Source organism: Lotus japonicus, chromosome 1 (genome assembly GCF_012489685.1).
Source record: "Lotus japonicus ecotype B-129 chromosome 1, LjGifu_v1.2".
Classification (NCBI taxonomy): domain Eukaryota; kingdom Viridiplantae; phylum Streptophyta; class Magnoliopsida; order Fabales; family Fabaceae; genus Lotus; species Lotus japonicus.
Window position 1 is genome coordinate 130,680,942 of NC_080041.1, and position 15,541 is coordinate 130,696,482.

Consider the following 15,541-nt stretch of genomic DNA (forward strand, 5'->3'; position numbering starts at 1 on the left):
TCCATGTGCTATGAACCACATATCCAAATTTTAGCTCGATCTGACAGTTAACGAATACGGGATTTCAATTTTTCTCGGACAACTTTTAACTTTATGCATCAAAAAGTTTCAAGAATTCTACTGCCCCAGGTGCATTTTCCTTTCTCATCACTCCATTTGACTTCAAAGTTTCAATCTTTTTGTGATTTCACCATGATAGAGATAAGTAAACGTGGTAAACATATATTTGTGTGAATGAGATTATAGATTGATAGTTAAGATTTAAGGTAAGATTAAGTTAAGCATATATTTGGTCTGAGAATTGCTAGTGTCATGATAAAGAGCACTGGAAAAACTGGTAAAGAAGCCGGTGGCACCTTGAGGGAACCTAGCTTGGTGTTCATTGTAGCAGCTTGTTCAACAGAGAATGTGGACAGCTGAGCCAGGCAACAGTTAAGCATAATGGTGCAGCCAAATACAGGCAGTACCTTCAATACTATCTTGACATCTTCTACTTGCTGTACAGTACATTCTAGTGATGAAAATACAGGCTTGTTTACAGCTGCTCCATTAAGAAAACTGAGGGACTCTGATGGGGTTTCAGCTGATGTGCTTGCTTTGTTAGTTTCTTCCACTGATTCTTTTCTACCTGAGTGTGGACCAAAAGGGCTTGACACCATATTCACAACAGCATTGCTAGAGTTTTTATTGGTGCAGTAGCAATTCAGTATAGCAGCAATAAGAACCTGCTCAATTTTAAAACAGGTAGTATAAATCATACTAAATTAGTCAAGTAATTGAAAATTAAGAAAGAAAGAGAATGCTGCATTTGTTTCACAATTCTTAAAAAAGGGTGGCCACTCACTCAGGCCTAGTTGATGATGCTACCAAACCACTACCTATCTCATTCCTTTGGATTGCTTTTCAGTACTTATTCCTTGGCTGGAGGAACCAGCATTTACTTAGATAAAATAATAGTGGGGTGGGAAATCTAACCCCCTTTTCTTGTTTAGGTTGTTTTTTTTATGAGAAAGGTTGTTTAAGGTTATGATATTAATAACTCATTATTATGATAAATATTTTGATTGAAATAGTTGAATTATAGTACAGTAGAAACTCTTTAAATTAATAATGTCAGGACCGGAGAAATTTATTAATTTAGAGAGTTATTAATTTATCGATATTAATTTAAAAAGTTTTTCAGTAATTATATTGTAAATACCAAACAAAAAGGCAAATTAGTCTATGCCTCTTAGAATTACGTTGCAGCGAACCTTGAGACTCAACGTAAATTAGTAACTACTGTATTCATATGCATTGGAAATCAATAATGACTTTTGAAGTACAGTAAATGTAAACAAGAGGAACAAATGTTAGAGATGAGCTCCAAATAGACTTGAACTTTAAAGAAAAACAGACAACTATTGAATCACATTTCAATTGAGTGTAATTTTTTTTTCAGTTTCTATGAATTATTAATTTATGATTTTCTTGGGACCGAAAATTATAAAGGGATCTTCCGAAAAATTATTATCTTATTATTTTATCGAGTTTTTCAATTTTTTACATTGGTCCAAGTCGGGACCGGACAAATTTATTATTTTAGAGAGTTTATTAATTTACCGAGTATTAATTTAAAGAGTTTCTACTGTACTAAGGAGAAAAAAATTTGTGACTTTTTTTTTCGAACACACAAAAAAATTGTGATTATTGGTTAAGTCCAAGTTTTGATAGGTTAACTTTTTTTTTAAGTTATGATAGGTTAAATTTGAAGGTGATAGATAAGGGATATAATATTAAATTAAGGTATAAAAAAAGTGATAAAAAAATTTTGAGTTTGTAAAACAACATACTATATTAATTTTTTTTTAAAGGACAACATACTATATTAATATATGAACTGAATGTGCTTTTTAAAAAATATTAACCATACTATTTATTAATTCGAAATATTTGAGGGTTTGCAACTTAATCGATTCGCAGCTTAACCTACTTTCATCCCTAATAATAATAATAAGAATAGTGATGCTATTATAGTGTGCAAGTTTATTGGGCTAAGCATAGCTAGCCCGATTGCTATTAATATTGAGAAACTTTACACAGACCGGGCCCATTTTGACATAATGGAAATGGAAGCTTAGTGATGATGCTGCTCGCTAAATTGTGATGTTTGGTCTTATCCTAGCCCGTTGTCCAAAAAAAAGGTCTTATCTTAGCCATTTTTATTATATGTATCTTGTTCTTATCTTAGCTCTCGAATCTCAAGCAAGAATTTTAATCACACACTCAAATGTGTATCTTAGACACACTCATATTAGATGAGGGGACGACATAAAGAGGAGTATATATTTGGGCTTGTCTCTTAATTCGTACTACTGGTCAACGTTTATTTAACTCGCACCTCATTGGACTTCTTGAAATTTACGGACGGATTTGAGTTTAAAAAAATTAGTCGGGTGAAATATTTTGGGTTGGGTGAAAGACAAGTATAACTCGTCCCAACTCATCTGACGAATACTTTTACTATGAGTGCATTTTATTGATTGTATCATGCAAATTTTAGTACAAATAGCCAAATATATGTATAGCTCAACACCGACACCGCTAAATTCTGTCACAAAATATTAAAGCGCATGGATTTTCCTTTTTTAAGAGTTGAAACAATATGCTATACTGGATAAAGCATAAAATCAAGTCCATGTTATCTATTTGAACACAACCTCTTTATGTAAACTTTGAAATTCAACATAGCGATGAATGGGGCACTTTGTGTTTAAAACTGTGATACACGAAACACGACTTCTGCTCGTCCTCTTCAATCCGAACAAACGGTTGGTAATAGGCGATTTTTAATCCAAAGAGATCATTCATGGAAAAGCCCAATGTTACGCTTGAGATGTACCAGGAAGAGGAAGATGGAGAAGAAAGAGAAACATAAATAAGTGCTAAATGAAGAGTGATAAAATTAAATTTTTTGAAATAAATAAAAATAAAATTACATAAATACCTATATTTTGAACTATTTTTAAGGAGAGAGTTGAAGTTTTTAGTCCAAATCAAAAGGTGTTGGTTGCTAACTTACTTCTTCACAAAATTAAGTGAGAGTTAGTTAGCATTCCCCTTCATTGATAAGATTAAAAGTTAGTGTTTTTACATAATAAGAAATATTTATAATTCTTTAATACTACTTGAAATTGGCATTCAGCTTGTCTTTCTGACCAATCTAAACTCATCCTTTGAAGTCCTGCCTTTTTTTTTTTGGTCCATGTCCTACCTTTCTTAAATCCACACTTCATCGAGTTTCTGAATTTAGAAACATGTTTGGGCTTAAAATTGACCAATCAATATTTAGGGTCTGATGAAAATCAAGCATAAGCTAGTCCAACCCAATCCAAAAACACCCCTAACAGTAAACGTTAGTTCAGTTAATAAAGACATATCACTTCTCATCGTAAGGTTGTATCACCAATTCCTCATACTAATGTGAGTTTTATGTTGTGGGTGATTTATAAGTACCAAGCAATCTGAGGTTCATGTCATGGCCCATGATAGTGATTGATCCAAACCCTCCAAACTTTCTAAATATAGGAAGAAGAATAATTTTGAAAAAAAAAAAAGAAAAATAGATGAGGGGAGCAGAAGCATAAGTGGTACAATTTTATCTGATAAATGGATTTTTTTTCAAGAATTAAGAAAAAAAAACATTGAGAATGCTAAAGAAGAGGTGGAGGTTGGTCGTTGTCTTATCGCAAGGAAAGATGAGGAGGGTAGTTAGTTATTTGTGTGAAGGAAACACACTTCAAATTTTCAGCTTCATACAACACCAACACTCTCTGTGGAGTGTGGAGTCATACCTCACAAGAAGCATGGCAAGACTGGTGGTACCCCAACAGAACCAACTTTCTTTCTCTCCTTTAGCTTCCTCTCTTTCTGATTTCAGCGGAATCAGACTTCAAACTCAAATACAGGTTCTTCACTTCACTCTTTCTCTATCTGTGTATATAGTTGTAACTTATAAGCATCATGACTGTGGTTTCGTGGACTAATTGTCTCTCATTTAATTTCAAAGTTAATCCCATGTGGGTGTTTGTAGAGTTATCTCCCTTAACATTTGTGTATTAAGAAGGTGGTTGTTTGTCAATGACATTGTATTCTGTATTACTAGTACCGAATTCTTGTATTTGTTCTGTTGAGTTGACTGAATTATACATTTTACACAAGCTGAGTTAACAAGTGCAAGAATATAGTACTGGTACAATAGCATGTTTGTATGGACTTCTCTATTGAGTGGTTATATTACCTACGTTATGAGTGGGCACCTGAGTCCATGATCCATTGAGTGGTTATATTACCTATGTTATTAGAAATAACATTGCTCACAAGATTGGTAGAGTGTGCTCATGCCACTGGCTTAGAAGTAGAATGAGATACTGCAGTAGGCTTCGATGCAGGAAGCAATGCAAGGAGACTCTGAAACTTTTCTGTACTCAGCTCTAGACTTGAAGTTGAAGGATCATCTTGATCATGAGAAGGAGCAGCACCTTCTGAAGTCATAGTATATGCCTTATTTGGCTTATAGCCATTTGGAAATCCAGGTGGATAGCCATGCTTAAGAAAGCATGTCTCAACAGTATGGTTTAGCCTTCCACAGTGTGTGCATTGCCTATGCACATTTGCTTTGTTTGAATTGTGCTGATAATTTGGCTTCCCCTTGTGAAATGTGGATTGCTGAGAGTGAGAACCAAAAAGGCAAAAGTGAATGAAGACGCTTCTGGGGACATAAGTGCACTGCAGTGGCAAATTCAACAGTTGAAGGTAGGATTAAGATTTTTAAAATTGTAGGATGTTTTTCTAGGCATTGTACTACAGCTTAGGGCTGACATTGATGAGGCATATATGGAATTTGCACAGGAGCAACTTTCATTTCTGATGAGAAGTAATTCTTTCTTAAGTCCGCCATCAAATTTGGAGCCAAATTCTGAAAGTTGTAGATTGCGTGAAGTGTCAGAAGTATATGACTCTCTGGGAGAAAGAGCAACAGCAGGCCACAAGCCACTCATTCCAAACAAAGAGGTAAGGCAACTATGTTCAGAACTCAGAAGTATATGTCCTTGTATTATGGCTTGTGTGAGATCGTCAGGGGATTTTATCCAATAATAATCATTATAAGTCACTGAAAGTAGGAGCTGTTACTTCTGGGCAGGTCAAATGCATGAAATCCGCTTTGGTTGGTGCCTTGAGGAGAGAAAAAATGGCTGAGACTACAATCCAGAATTTTAAGGCTGAAATTGAACGCATGAACTGCTTGGTATGTATGGTTTTGACAAAAAATTTAGCTTTCAGGATCCCACCATTTTAAGCACTATAATAAATTAGGTATAGCAGTTATATATACCCAAACAAATTTCTGGTTTGTTATGTGAGTAAGCTATGGCGTTTTCAATATCATGATCTCAAAATGCTTATATGGTATTCTCGACAGGCTCGACAAAGGGAAGATGATGCTCAAAATACGTCAATTATGCTGAGGCACTGTGAGGAAAAAGTTAACAACTTGAATTATTGGTAGAAGGTCAGCTGTCAGCTGAAAAGTATCTCATGGATGGAAACAGAACTTTACAGGAAGAGATTCAGTTGCTTAAAGCAAATATTGACAAAAATTCAGAATCATCCAGACTTGCTTTGGAGAATGATAGGCTTTTGCAATAACTGCAACAGTATGTTGAGTGGGCAGTTAATATTCTTAAATCCTAATATAGTTCTGAATGTCAATGACTCACTTTCCATCAGTGCTTAACCCAGATGCCAAAACTTCTATGAGCATGGAGAACGAGAAAGATTGCTGGCTGAAACCTCTGAATTGCGTGATCAGGTTGGCTAGATCCCAGAATTCATCCTACCTCTCCCAAAACATAAAACCTTACTTTAATGCTGTCCAGATTATGTATATTTACTATTTTGTTTTCTCTTGTGCAGCTCCTCGTCCATCTGCAAGAAAAATATACAATCTCCATGACAAATGAAAATCAGGTCAAGTTATGCTCAGTTTTTAGGGAAGCAAGTTACATGTGTATGCTTCATTGTTTTACAATCAAGTTCATCACAATCAGTTGAGACAATGTCCGTAAGAAGTGATTCTGGAGATGATATGCCATCCTGGGTGTGGGAAACTGATGATGCTTTAACAAATATAATTGAAGGAAATACTATGGGTGACTCAGTAGTGGTTGCTAAAGGTAATGAATATATCAACAACAAAGAGTTAGAGGCCAGATTGGAAAAAGTGAGCAATAATCTTGAGGAAGTGTGGTTGCTTAATGATGAATATAAAGAGAAATGGGCACCACAGTTATCTCAGAAACAGCAGATTGAAACAGTCTGTCAAGAAGTTGAGATGGAGACAACCAGCACAATTCTTCATTTGCAGGAAGAGGTTGCTAGTCTTCAGTCAGTTAGATGGGAGGCTATCCTCCATTTCTCAAGAAAATACCGAACCAAGAAATATGGTTGCAGAAAAAGAAGAGGAAATTAAGTCACACTGTATGGACTGGGAAAAGGCAATCTTGGAACTGACAACCTTCCTTCTAGAAGGATCCAGATCTCTCAATGATACCTGTGGACAAGTGAAAAACATTTCTTGTTCATTTCCTCAGGTCAATGCTTGGATTAGTGAACATGTTGGCTTGGCTGTCAAAAAGCATATTCAGAAAGAGGAAATAATTCAGCATCTACAAAGTAGTTTGGAGGATGCACAAAAGATGATATTGGACATGGAGTTGAAAATAAATTCCTTACAGGAAGCAACTGTAACGTTAAGTGCATTTCAACAGCTAGATAACCATAAAGGGACTGAAGAGATAGCTCAGTTAAGAGTGTTGTTAAATGAGAAGTCCAATATGATAATGATGCTGGAAAATGAGATAATGTTTACAAACAATCAACTTTGTATAGCATCCAAACAAGCTGATGCTGCATTCCTTGTTGCAAAATGGCTCTGTGATAGTCATAATGTAGCTCACATGAATAGTGATGTTGAAGATATTTCTGTCCCTGAACTAGATACGCAAGGCAGAGTTGGAAGTTGTACTACTTCTGAGAATCAAGACGTGGGGTATAATTTGATACTAAATAATCGTTTGGGTCAAGTTGAGTTAACAAAGCTAGAAGTAGGGGAGATGGAAAGTACTGTAAAAGCCTTTTTGGTCGATATGGAAACACAGATAGAAACTTCCCAAACTGGTGTATTGGGTCTTTCTTCTACTTACAGGTACTTCATTCAGGGCCTAGTTTAAGAAACAAAAGACATGAGGAGTTTGAAGATGCATCATAGAAGTTGTGACGGTTATACTGTTGACTCCCTGACATCAATTACAAACAAATATCAGGTGTTCACAGATCAGCATCACACCCTGCATCAGATAAAAGAGCAACTTGTTGAAAGGACTAAAAGATTGAATATCATAGAGAATTGTATTAGCACAGAAGTAGACGTGTCTAGATTTCAACTGGTGGATGAAGATCTCTTAGATTCTGATGAATTGAGCACTGATAGTTCTGATTTATCAACTGAGACTGAGAGTGTTGCTTCTGAAAGGAACTCTCATATACTTTCTCTAAGGAAAGTTCGATATGAGCTAGAGATTAAGTCAAGTCAGCTTGATGATCTACTGGTTCAAAATATAAAACTTGAAGGTTCTCTTGCTGACAATGAGAAGGCCTTAAATGCATCAAACTATGAGCTTAAGCTTGCTAAAGAATCAATTGACAATCTTTCTCATCAAAATGTAGACTTAAGGGAGCTTCCGAAAGGATTATATGCGAACAAAACCGAAGCTATAGGGAAATTGGACGAGCATAAAGTGGTGATACAAGGCTTGGAAAAAGAAATTGCTAATCTGACAGCTTCACTGGAAAACCAATCAATTTCCTTGTTTGAAAGCATTGACGATGAGCTAAATCAGATGATCATAGAGAGAGACCAACTTCTTGAAGAAGTTCGTGTCGTGAATGATAAGTTTGAGATGGCTTATTCCTTGGTTTATGAAAAGGAAACTATTGCCATGGAAGCTCGTCAGGTATCTATATGCTGACAATTGTGGTTCTTTCTTCTTTAAAATAATTATTATTAGGGGAACCACTTTTTATGGAACTGAAATTCATTTGCAGGAGTCAGAGTCTAGTAAGCTCTAAGATTCTGGAACATTCTATTGAAGAGCTCGAATCTACCCTAAATGTTTTAGAGAAAAAGGTTAGTTGCATGCATGATCCATTTGTTGTATCAGAAAACTTAGGAAGGTTATTGAAAGTGTGGTGATGTAGGGACTAGGGAATATTATTAATGCTCAGTAGTCGGTACCTCTACCGGCATGCTTGCTTGTTAAGATGGCTCAGTTAGATAATTGCACTTTTCTTTACTTTTTTGTTTTTTACTGACTAGACTGCATTGTTCATAGGGATGTATGAAATGGATGAGGAGGTAGGAAGACATCTTTCAATTAACGATTCACTAAAAAATGGAACTCCAACCTTTCAAAGGGAGGTTATCGTTAGTTGAGAATCTACCAAAAAATGCAGATTCAGAAAGTACAATTGATCAAACTGACAAGCAGATATCTTGGTTTGGGATGCTATCCTTTCCTTGATTTGTATGACTATTTATTCTTGATCAACTATATTCGTCACCGATGTCTTAGATTTAATGTAAAAATAATTTTCACACTTATAGTTGGTCAAAATTATTTTCCATGTATTGTTGATTTCTGATTTATCCACATACAGACATTTTTATTGGGGAAAAGGCTTTATGCTGTTTTTATTGTAATTGGTTTCTGATAAATTTTCTCCACTTGCCATTATATAAAAAACCCTGATGCAGGAAACAATCTATCAAAATACAGGAACTTCATGAGGCACTGAATCGTATAAAGCTTCTTGAGAAGGAAAAGGCAGAACAGGATAAGGAGGTATTGTTCTCAACTGCCAAGAGACATTTTATTATAATAAAGTCGCACTCATTTTTTCAGTCTTGAAGTCTGGCATTTTGTATATATTTTGGAAGATTAAAAAGGGCAGAGTTACATCTCTGAAATAGTATTGCACGCTGAAGCCCAAGCATTGCAGTACCAACAGAAGGTTTGATTTTTTATTTGAAAACAAAACTGTATTATCTGTTATTCTTACCATCTCTTTTGCTTCCCTATACTTGGTTAGGACAAGTGCTTGGAGTCCATGTTCCGTGAAGTCAAAACAGAAATGTCATATTCAACATCAGCAGTACCAACATCAGAGAAAATTGAGAAAAACTCAACAAGGACTAGAGGTTCGAGCTAACCATTCAGATACATTTCAACTATAGTTCAGCAGATGAATCATGAGAAAGATCAAGAATTGTCAGCGGCACGGCTTCGTGTGGAAGAAGTAGAAGCTCTTGCAGCTAGCCGACAAAAGGAGGTCTTTAATCTTTTATGGTCTGTGTCCTAGGTGTAGAACTGGAGATGCTTGGAGAGTAAAACATTGATATCATTTTCATGTCATGTTCATAAGGGTTTTGGTTAATTCATCAAAAGAAAGAGAAAAATTGAAAATGATAGCCTCAAGTATTTCATCCAAACGAAAACTAATATCTCCATTTGCTTTAACTGGAATATCTCAATTTGCTTTAAGTTGAAACTTATTGTTGTGAAATATGTGGACGAGACTATATTCAAAGTGGATCTAGCAAAAAATTAAAGTGTAGGCTACGTTTAGAATTTTAGGTGTAGGAATAGCATTCACTTCCCATATAGATTCTTTAACAGTGATGAGAAGAATTAGCACAAAAATTAGTTAATACATAATGTCCTTAAAACTTATATATTGTATCAGGTATGCATGCTACAAACAAGGCTGGCTGCTACTGAAAGCATGACTCATGATGTCATTCGGGACTTTCTTGGTGTCAAATTGGACATTACAAGCTATGCAGTAAGTTTCTGATTCATTTTCAAATTGTGAAATTTCATTGTGCTGGTTTTCTCGCGATTTTCTCATTGCCATGCATGCTTTGGTATGTTTTAGAATTTGATAGACCAAAACCAAATTGTGAAGTTAGTGGAGGAAGCTAATCGACAAAGAGAAGAGTTCTTCGCAAAGGTACTCGGAGCCAAAATGATGCCAAAGTTTCAGTGGACTATATAATGTTATAATGTGTCTATCTTATTTACCGTTTCTTTCTCATCAGGAAAAAGAGAATATCGACCTGAGAGTGCAGCTAAGTAATCTCATTGATGAAAGAGAAAGGTTAGTATACTTCCAAATCAGTCTGTTTTCCATGCGTTATTATATGTTCTAATTAATTTGTCTTCAATTGTAATTGCAATATGTCATGATTTCGTCAGTCTTTATTCTATTTTAACTACTTCTGTTAACCGTGTGTCTGGGATATTGAAAAAGATTTGAGACTTGCGTAAACAGCTGTTATATATGTTGGTTTTGTATCTTTCAATAAAATGGTTCCTCAACTGTCAGCACAATGTTGATAACAAGATATTTCAGATGGGATTCAATGTTAATAATAAGAAGAGTTATGTTCACTTTGTCTTTATGTGCGTGTAAACGTCTGTTTGCACTAACGAAACATAACCATAATAGCGTATAATCCTTCACAACTTTCATTTCTATTATTCTAACTACATTTAAGTTGATTCAGCTGCATGTTAGAACTGAAAACAAAAGAGGAAGACGTGCTACTACTCAGATAGCAGAGCAGCAACTCCAAGAGCGAGATCAGTTGCTTTCTGCACAAAATGAAATGTTGAAGGTAGGGCATTAACACATAATTGTTATCCGAGTTTCCACATCAGAATTCAAAATTTGCTGCGCTAATGGTTTGTGCTGCCTCTTCTTGTAGATGGATAAGACCAATCTCATGAAGAAAGTTGCAGAATTGGATGACATGGTGAAAACAGTACTCGGTACACGACATACTACTCGGTACACAACATACTCAAAACATCCAGCAGTCGTCAAATACTAAGGCATGTCTCTATCTTCCAATATCCATCTCTACTACAGTGAGAAAGAAATAAAAGAGAGAAAAGTGAAAGATATAATGAGAGATGTGATGGAAAAAGAAGGGATAGAATTGAGATAAAAGAGAAAAAAGACAAGGTGTGTTATTTTCCTCCTCACCTAATACCTTTATATTTTGTGGATTACAGGATAATGGCGCTGTAAATTCGGGTAACGTTGGATTCAGTAGGAGGTTGTCTCAAGCTGAACGGCTTTCTCGTGTTAATAACGAGCTTGCTCAGTATCGCAAAGCTGCTGGCAATAATTCACACGGCTAACAAGAAACAACCAAGTTTTTTGGTGTCTGATGCAGTGTGTGATTTGATGTAAACTGTACAGATACCCTTCAATTGTATAATTGATTCCACGTCTTGTACTTAAAAAGAAAATGCAAGCATAAATGTCTCCAAAAAAAAATGGTGGCATATGCCAATTTGTGGTTATTTTAAGACAACCATTTGGCATTTGCCATGATTTGATTTGAGTTTTCAGTTCATATGTGTGAGGTTTCCATCGTTTAACATCTTAGTGTGTGTTTGAGAAACACTCTAGTTAAATATACACTGACGTTAGCCCACTGGAAAAATAGCAAAAGTAAAACAAAGATAAGGCGATGAATTATTGAATGCAAATTAAGCTTCAGTAGCACTAAAAAAGGTGAAATTGTTTTATTGTTCAAATTTGATATAACAGGTTCAAATTATATTGCTGTGCTTTGCATGCTTCTAAGTTTTAACAAGTTGTGTGTATTCAGTGAGTGACAGTGATTAAAGGATTATGAAATTTGGTTCATTGTCATTATTTATAATTTGAGGATAAAAGTTTATCAAATGAATTATTTTCTTTAAGCGTCTTAGAACCCTTTTGACGAACCTACCCCGTCTCATATTAGCTCGGTTTTACCTAGACTCGAACATTATCGGATTGCTTCGTGTATAAGGACGGGTTAGAGTCAATATATTGATCCAACCAATATTCAGGGTCGGGTAAGAGTCAATCAAGACTCATCCCTTATGCACCTCTTGAACATGCTGAAATTGTAAAATAACATTAAACGACATTCTTATATATATTTTTTATATTTAACATTATTTTTTTACACATGAATACATATGCGATATTAATATTAAAAGCGTAGTATTTTAATCCAAATTATTTATCATCTTAAGAGTATAATATTATTATTTTTTATTAATTAATTAGCTCTATATTTTAATTAAATAAAATAAGCTTATATATTTTTTTTAGAATTATATATTAAAAATTGAATAGTAATTATTTCTAAATAAAAATGATTAAAAGATAATCTAAGTTTAGTGTTTTTTTTATAAACATATAAAATGACTTTAAAAAAAATATAAAATAAGTAATGATGGAATTTTGGTAAAATGATATGGATAAACAAAATAATAAATTTAATAAGCTCTAAGCTAGAAGCAACATCAGGTAGCTTATTAAGTAAAACTTTAAACTACTAAAGTAAACTCATTTACCAAAGACTTTTAAAAAGTTATTCAAATAAGTTTTAAGCTAGTCAAATAAGCAACTTAATTAAATGCTTATAACCACAAAAGCTTACGACATAAGCGCTTATTAATAAGCTATTTTAAGAAATTAATTGAAATAAATATAAAATAAGCTATATATAAGCATACGCTTTTTTTCATAACTTACTTTGGATAGCCTATAAAAATAAGCTCAAAATAGTTTATAGGTAGGTCATATGCTACTTACATAAGCTCTTCCAAACATTAGTATAAATGTTTATGCTATAAGATAAACTCAAATAAGTTGTTCAAACGGGAAAATGCATAGATAATTCCTCAATGCTTTAGGAATATTAGAATTTATAACTTTAAATTGAATTGAAACGTACATGTTTTTTTAAAAATTGAATTCATATATACTAAAACTGAATTCAATTGTAATTAGACGTTAACACCAAAAGAAAAAAAATCAGAACTTATTAAATAAAGTAAAATAATACAATAAGATTAGAGGTTCCCACTAGGGTGGACCTTTTAAAAATTGGTCCACCGGTGCACCCAAGGCTATATCAGTAATTCATAATATATTAAAATATATCCAAAAAATTAAAGATGTTGATTCTAGTGGTAGAGCAGCTTTGTCTTCATCGCACCACCGCGACAACCTTCATGCGCGGCCGCCGCCGAGGTACGACTGTGTCGCTATGCCTTCAATCTCTCTTACCTTCATCTCTCTCCCTCTTTCTCTCGTATGTTTCCCCCTTTCAGAGTTCGGGGTCCTTTTATTATTTTTTTATTTCTGGAACTTCAAGCTGTCACCAGTCATCACCGTTCTTAGCTTCAAGATGCAGATCCATCAACAAAATCAAATCTCTCATTTTACACAAATTTGAAATCCAGAGGTAGGCATGCGTGGACCACATCTTCCATATTTCAAATATATGAACTTGGATGTCAACTCCAGATTTATCATGCTGTGGAAACCAAAGCTTCGATCTCATCCTTTTCCTTTTTATGGTGGACTCAAAGGACAATCAAATGAATTTGCAGATCCATTAAATTTAAGAACATCACGTGCAAAGCTTTCAACATGCAAGTAGTGACGCACTGAAGCAGAGCGGTGGGAGTAGATCTCGATTGAGTGATTCAAACCCAGTTCTGAAGGGAGGAGTTAATCAAACACAGATCTGAAACCACCGATGCAGTTCCTTTTCCTTGAACATGTTCAGTTTTTGAGGGTGTAGGACGATTCTCTTGTTGCAATAGAACTTGTCGACGTGGTTGATGCCGAAGAGGAAGATGAACGAGAGCTGCAGCAAGAATGGGTGTGGAAGAGGATGGTCAATTTACATTTGTACCCTTTTCTTGTTCACTCAATCTTAACCATCAATTTGAAGAATATTCTAAGAATCTTAGATCTAACGGTATTGAATCAATGGTGCACCGGTGGATCATTTTGATACTTGCCCACCCTAGTGGGCACCAAGATTAGAGACAATCTTCCAATGGTAAACATGCTATGGTGATGTGGCTACCAATCGTAAGAAATGTTAGATAAAACAGTCTGAACATCTTTTTAGGGGACAAGTCAGCTTGAAATCCGAGCAAGAAAGCTATCAATCACATCACATTCGTGTGTATAACATTTCAATTGCAAAATTATCACAAACATAACACCCACAAACACCCTAATTTTCTCTCTATTTGTCACTATCAATCACATCACATTGAATATTTTAAATTTCACATTCATTATTTCTCTCTTTTTTCTTCTTTTTTTCTATTTAAGTGTCTACTAGATGTGTATGAATCATAACTATATCACAAAAACACAAATGCCAAGAATCATGAATTGGAGAGAACATTTGCAGAATGTAACTGAAAATGACTGATATAATCCAAAAACCGTAGGATAGGAGTACACTGAAGTGCACCAACATACATGAAGAAACATCATGTCAGAAACATATTTAAATGACAATGGACCATATTAAAATTCTCCAGAGAAGAGAATTCCACAACAGTTAGTTATGTCTCACAACATCCATATCGAAAAAGACTATAAAAGCTATATACTATTGTATTCCTTTCAATTTTTTCAGTAAAGGGTAATCACTTGAGAATGGTATTATGTACTGTTGCAGAGTGAACCCTGCCACGGATCTGCCTTGCTGAACCCCAATCGCACGCCACTCAATCTGTAAGATTAAATCAAAAGAAAGAACTTAGTTAGGCAATCAATTAACAAACAATTAGTGAAAATAATTGCATAAGAGAACATGAAAACAAATACCTCCATGCTGCTCTGCCTCTCCAATTGCTGCAGGCCCTGTCTTCTTATGCCATTCTCTAGGTTTAACTCGGTACTCGTCCCCATTTGCATCAGTTTTAAGAATCTCTTCAATCTTAGAAGGAGGCTGAATCTGCGGGACTAAATAATAGGGATCCATAGCCAAATGTAAACTCCAATCTTTTGAAGCTTTAGAACCAGCAAAATGTGGTGATTCTTCTGAATCTCTAGCCCAATCTGCCAGTTGATCACTGGCTTGATTTCCTTCCCTTAGTGTATGAGCAACAAAGAAATTATCAAAGTAATCTTTGTTGTTCATAAGCTCTCTTATCTCCTTGATTTCTTTGACAAACCTTGACTTCTCCAAGGTTTTTGGGTTTTTTCCATTGATTAAGCCCGAAACTCTGTCGTTGTCGGTATAGGATGCAACATTCTTTATTCCTAAATCCCTAGCAATTCTGGCAATCTCTACTTGAACCATTACTTCACCTTTAAAGCTATCATAGGGTGGTTCTATTTTCTTTGTGAAGCCAAGAATATATTTGCCATCATAATCCCTTATTATAATAGAAACAAAACCGTCCTTGTTGGCATCCCCATTCACACACATGTATCCCGGAGGTGGTTTGATCCAAGGGGTGTATCTAGCAGCATTCCCATGACAAAGTCTTCCAAAACTAAAGCTATTAGTGTGAGCCAAATAGTGTAAACTACACCCAACGTTAAATCTCGGATT

At 34.9% G+C, this 15,541-nt stretch overlaps 1 protein-coding gene and 1 pseudogene across 1 annotated transcript; one reads left to right on the forward strand and one right to left on the reverse strand.

Annotated features, from left to right (window-relative positions):
* Window positions 1-272: 272 nt before the first annotated feature.
* LOC130725732 (protein NRT1/ PTR FAMILY 4.6-like) lies at window positions 273-4,533 on the reverse strand. Its single transcript, XM_057576938.1, has 2 exons — window positions 4,384-4,533; window positions 273-725 (listed from the first exon to the last, which is right to left on the reverse strand). The coding sequence occupies exons 1-2, from the start codon at window positions 4,531-4,533 to the stop codon at window positions 273-275; spliced, it is 603 nt and encodes a 200-aa protein (XP_057432921.1).
* A 132-nt stretch (window positions 4,534-4,665) lies between these two features.
* Window positions 4,666-11,524, forward strand: LOC130725748 (kinesin-like protein KIN-12C; annotated as a pseudogene).
* Window positions 11,525-15,541: the final 4,017 nt, after the last annotated feature.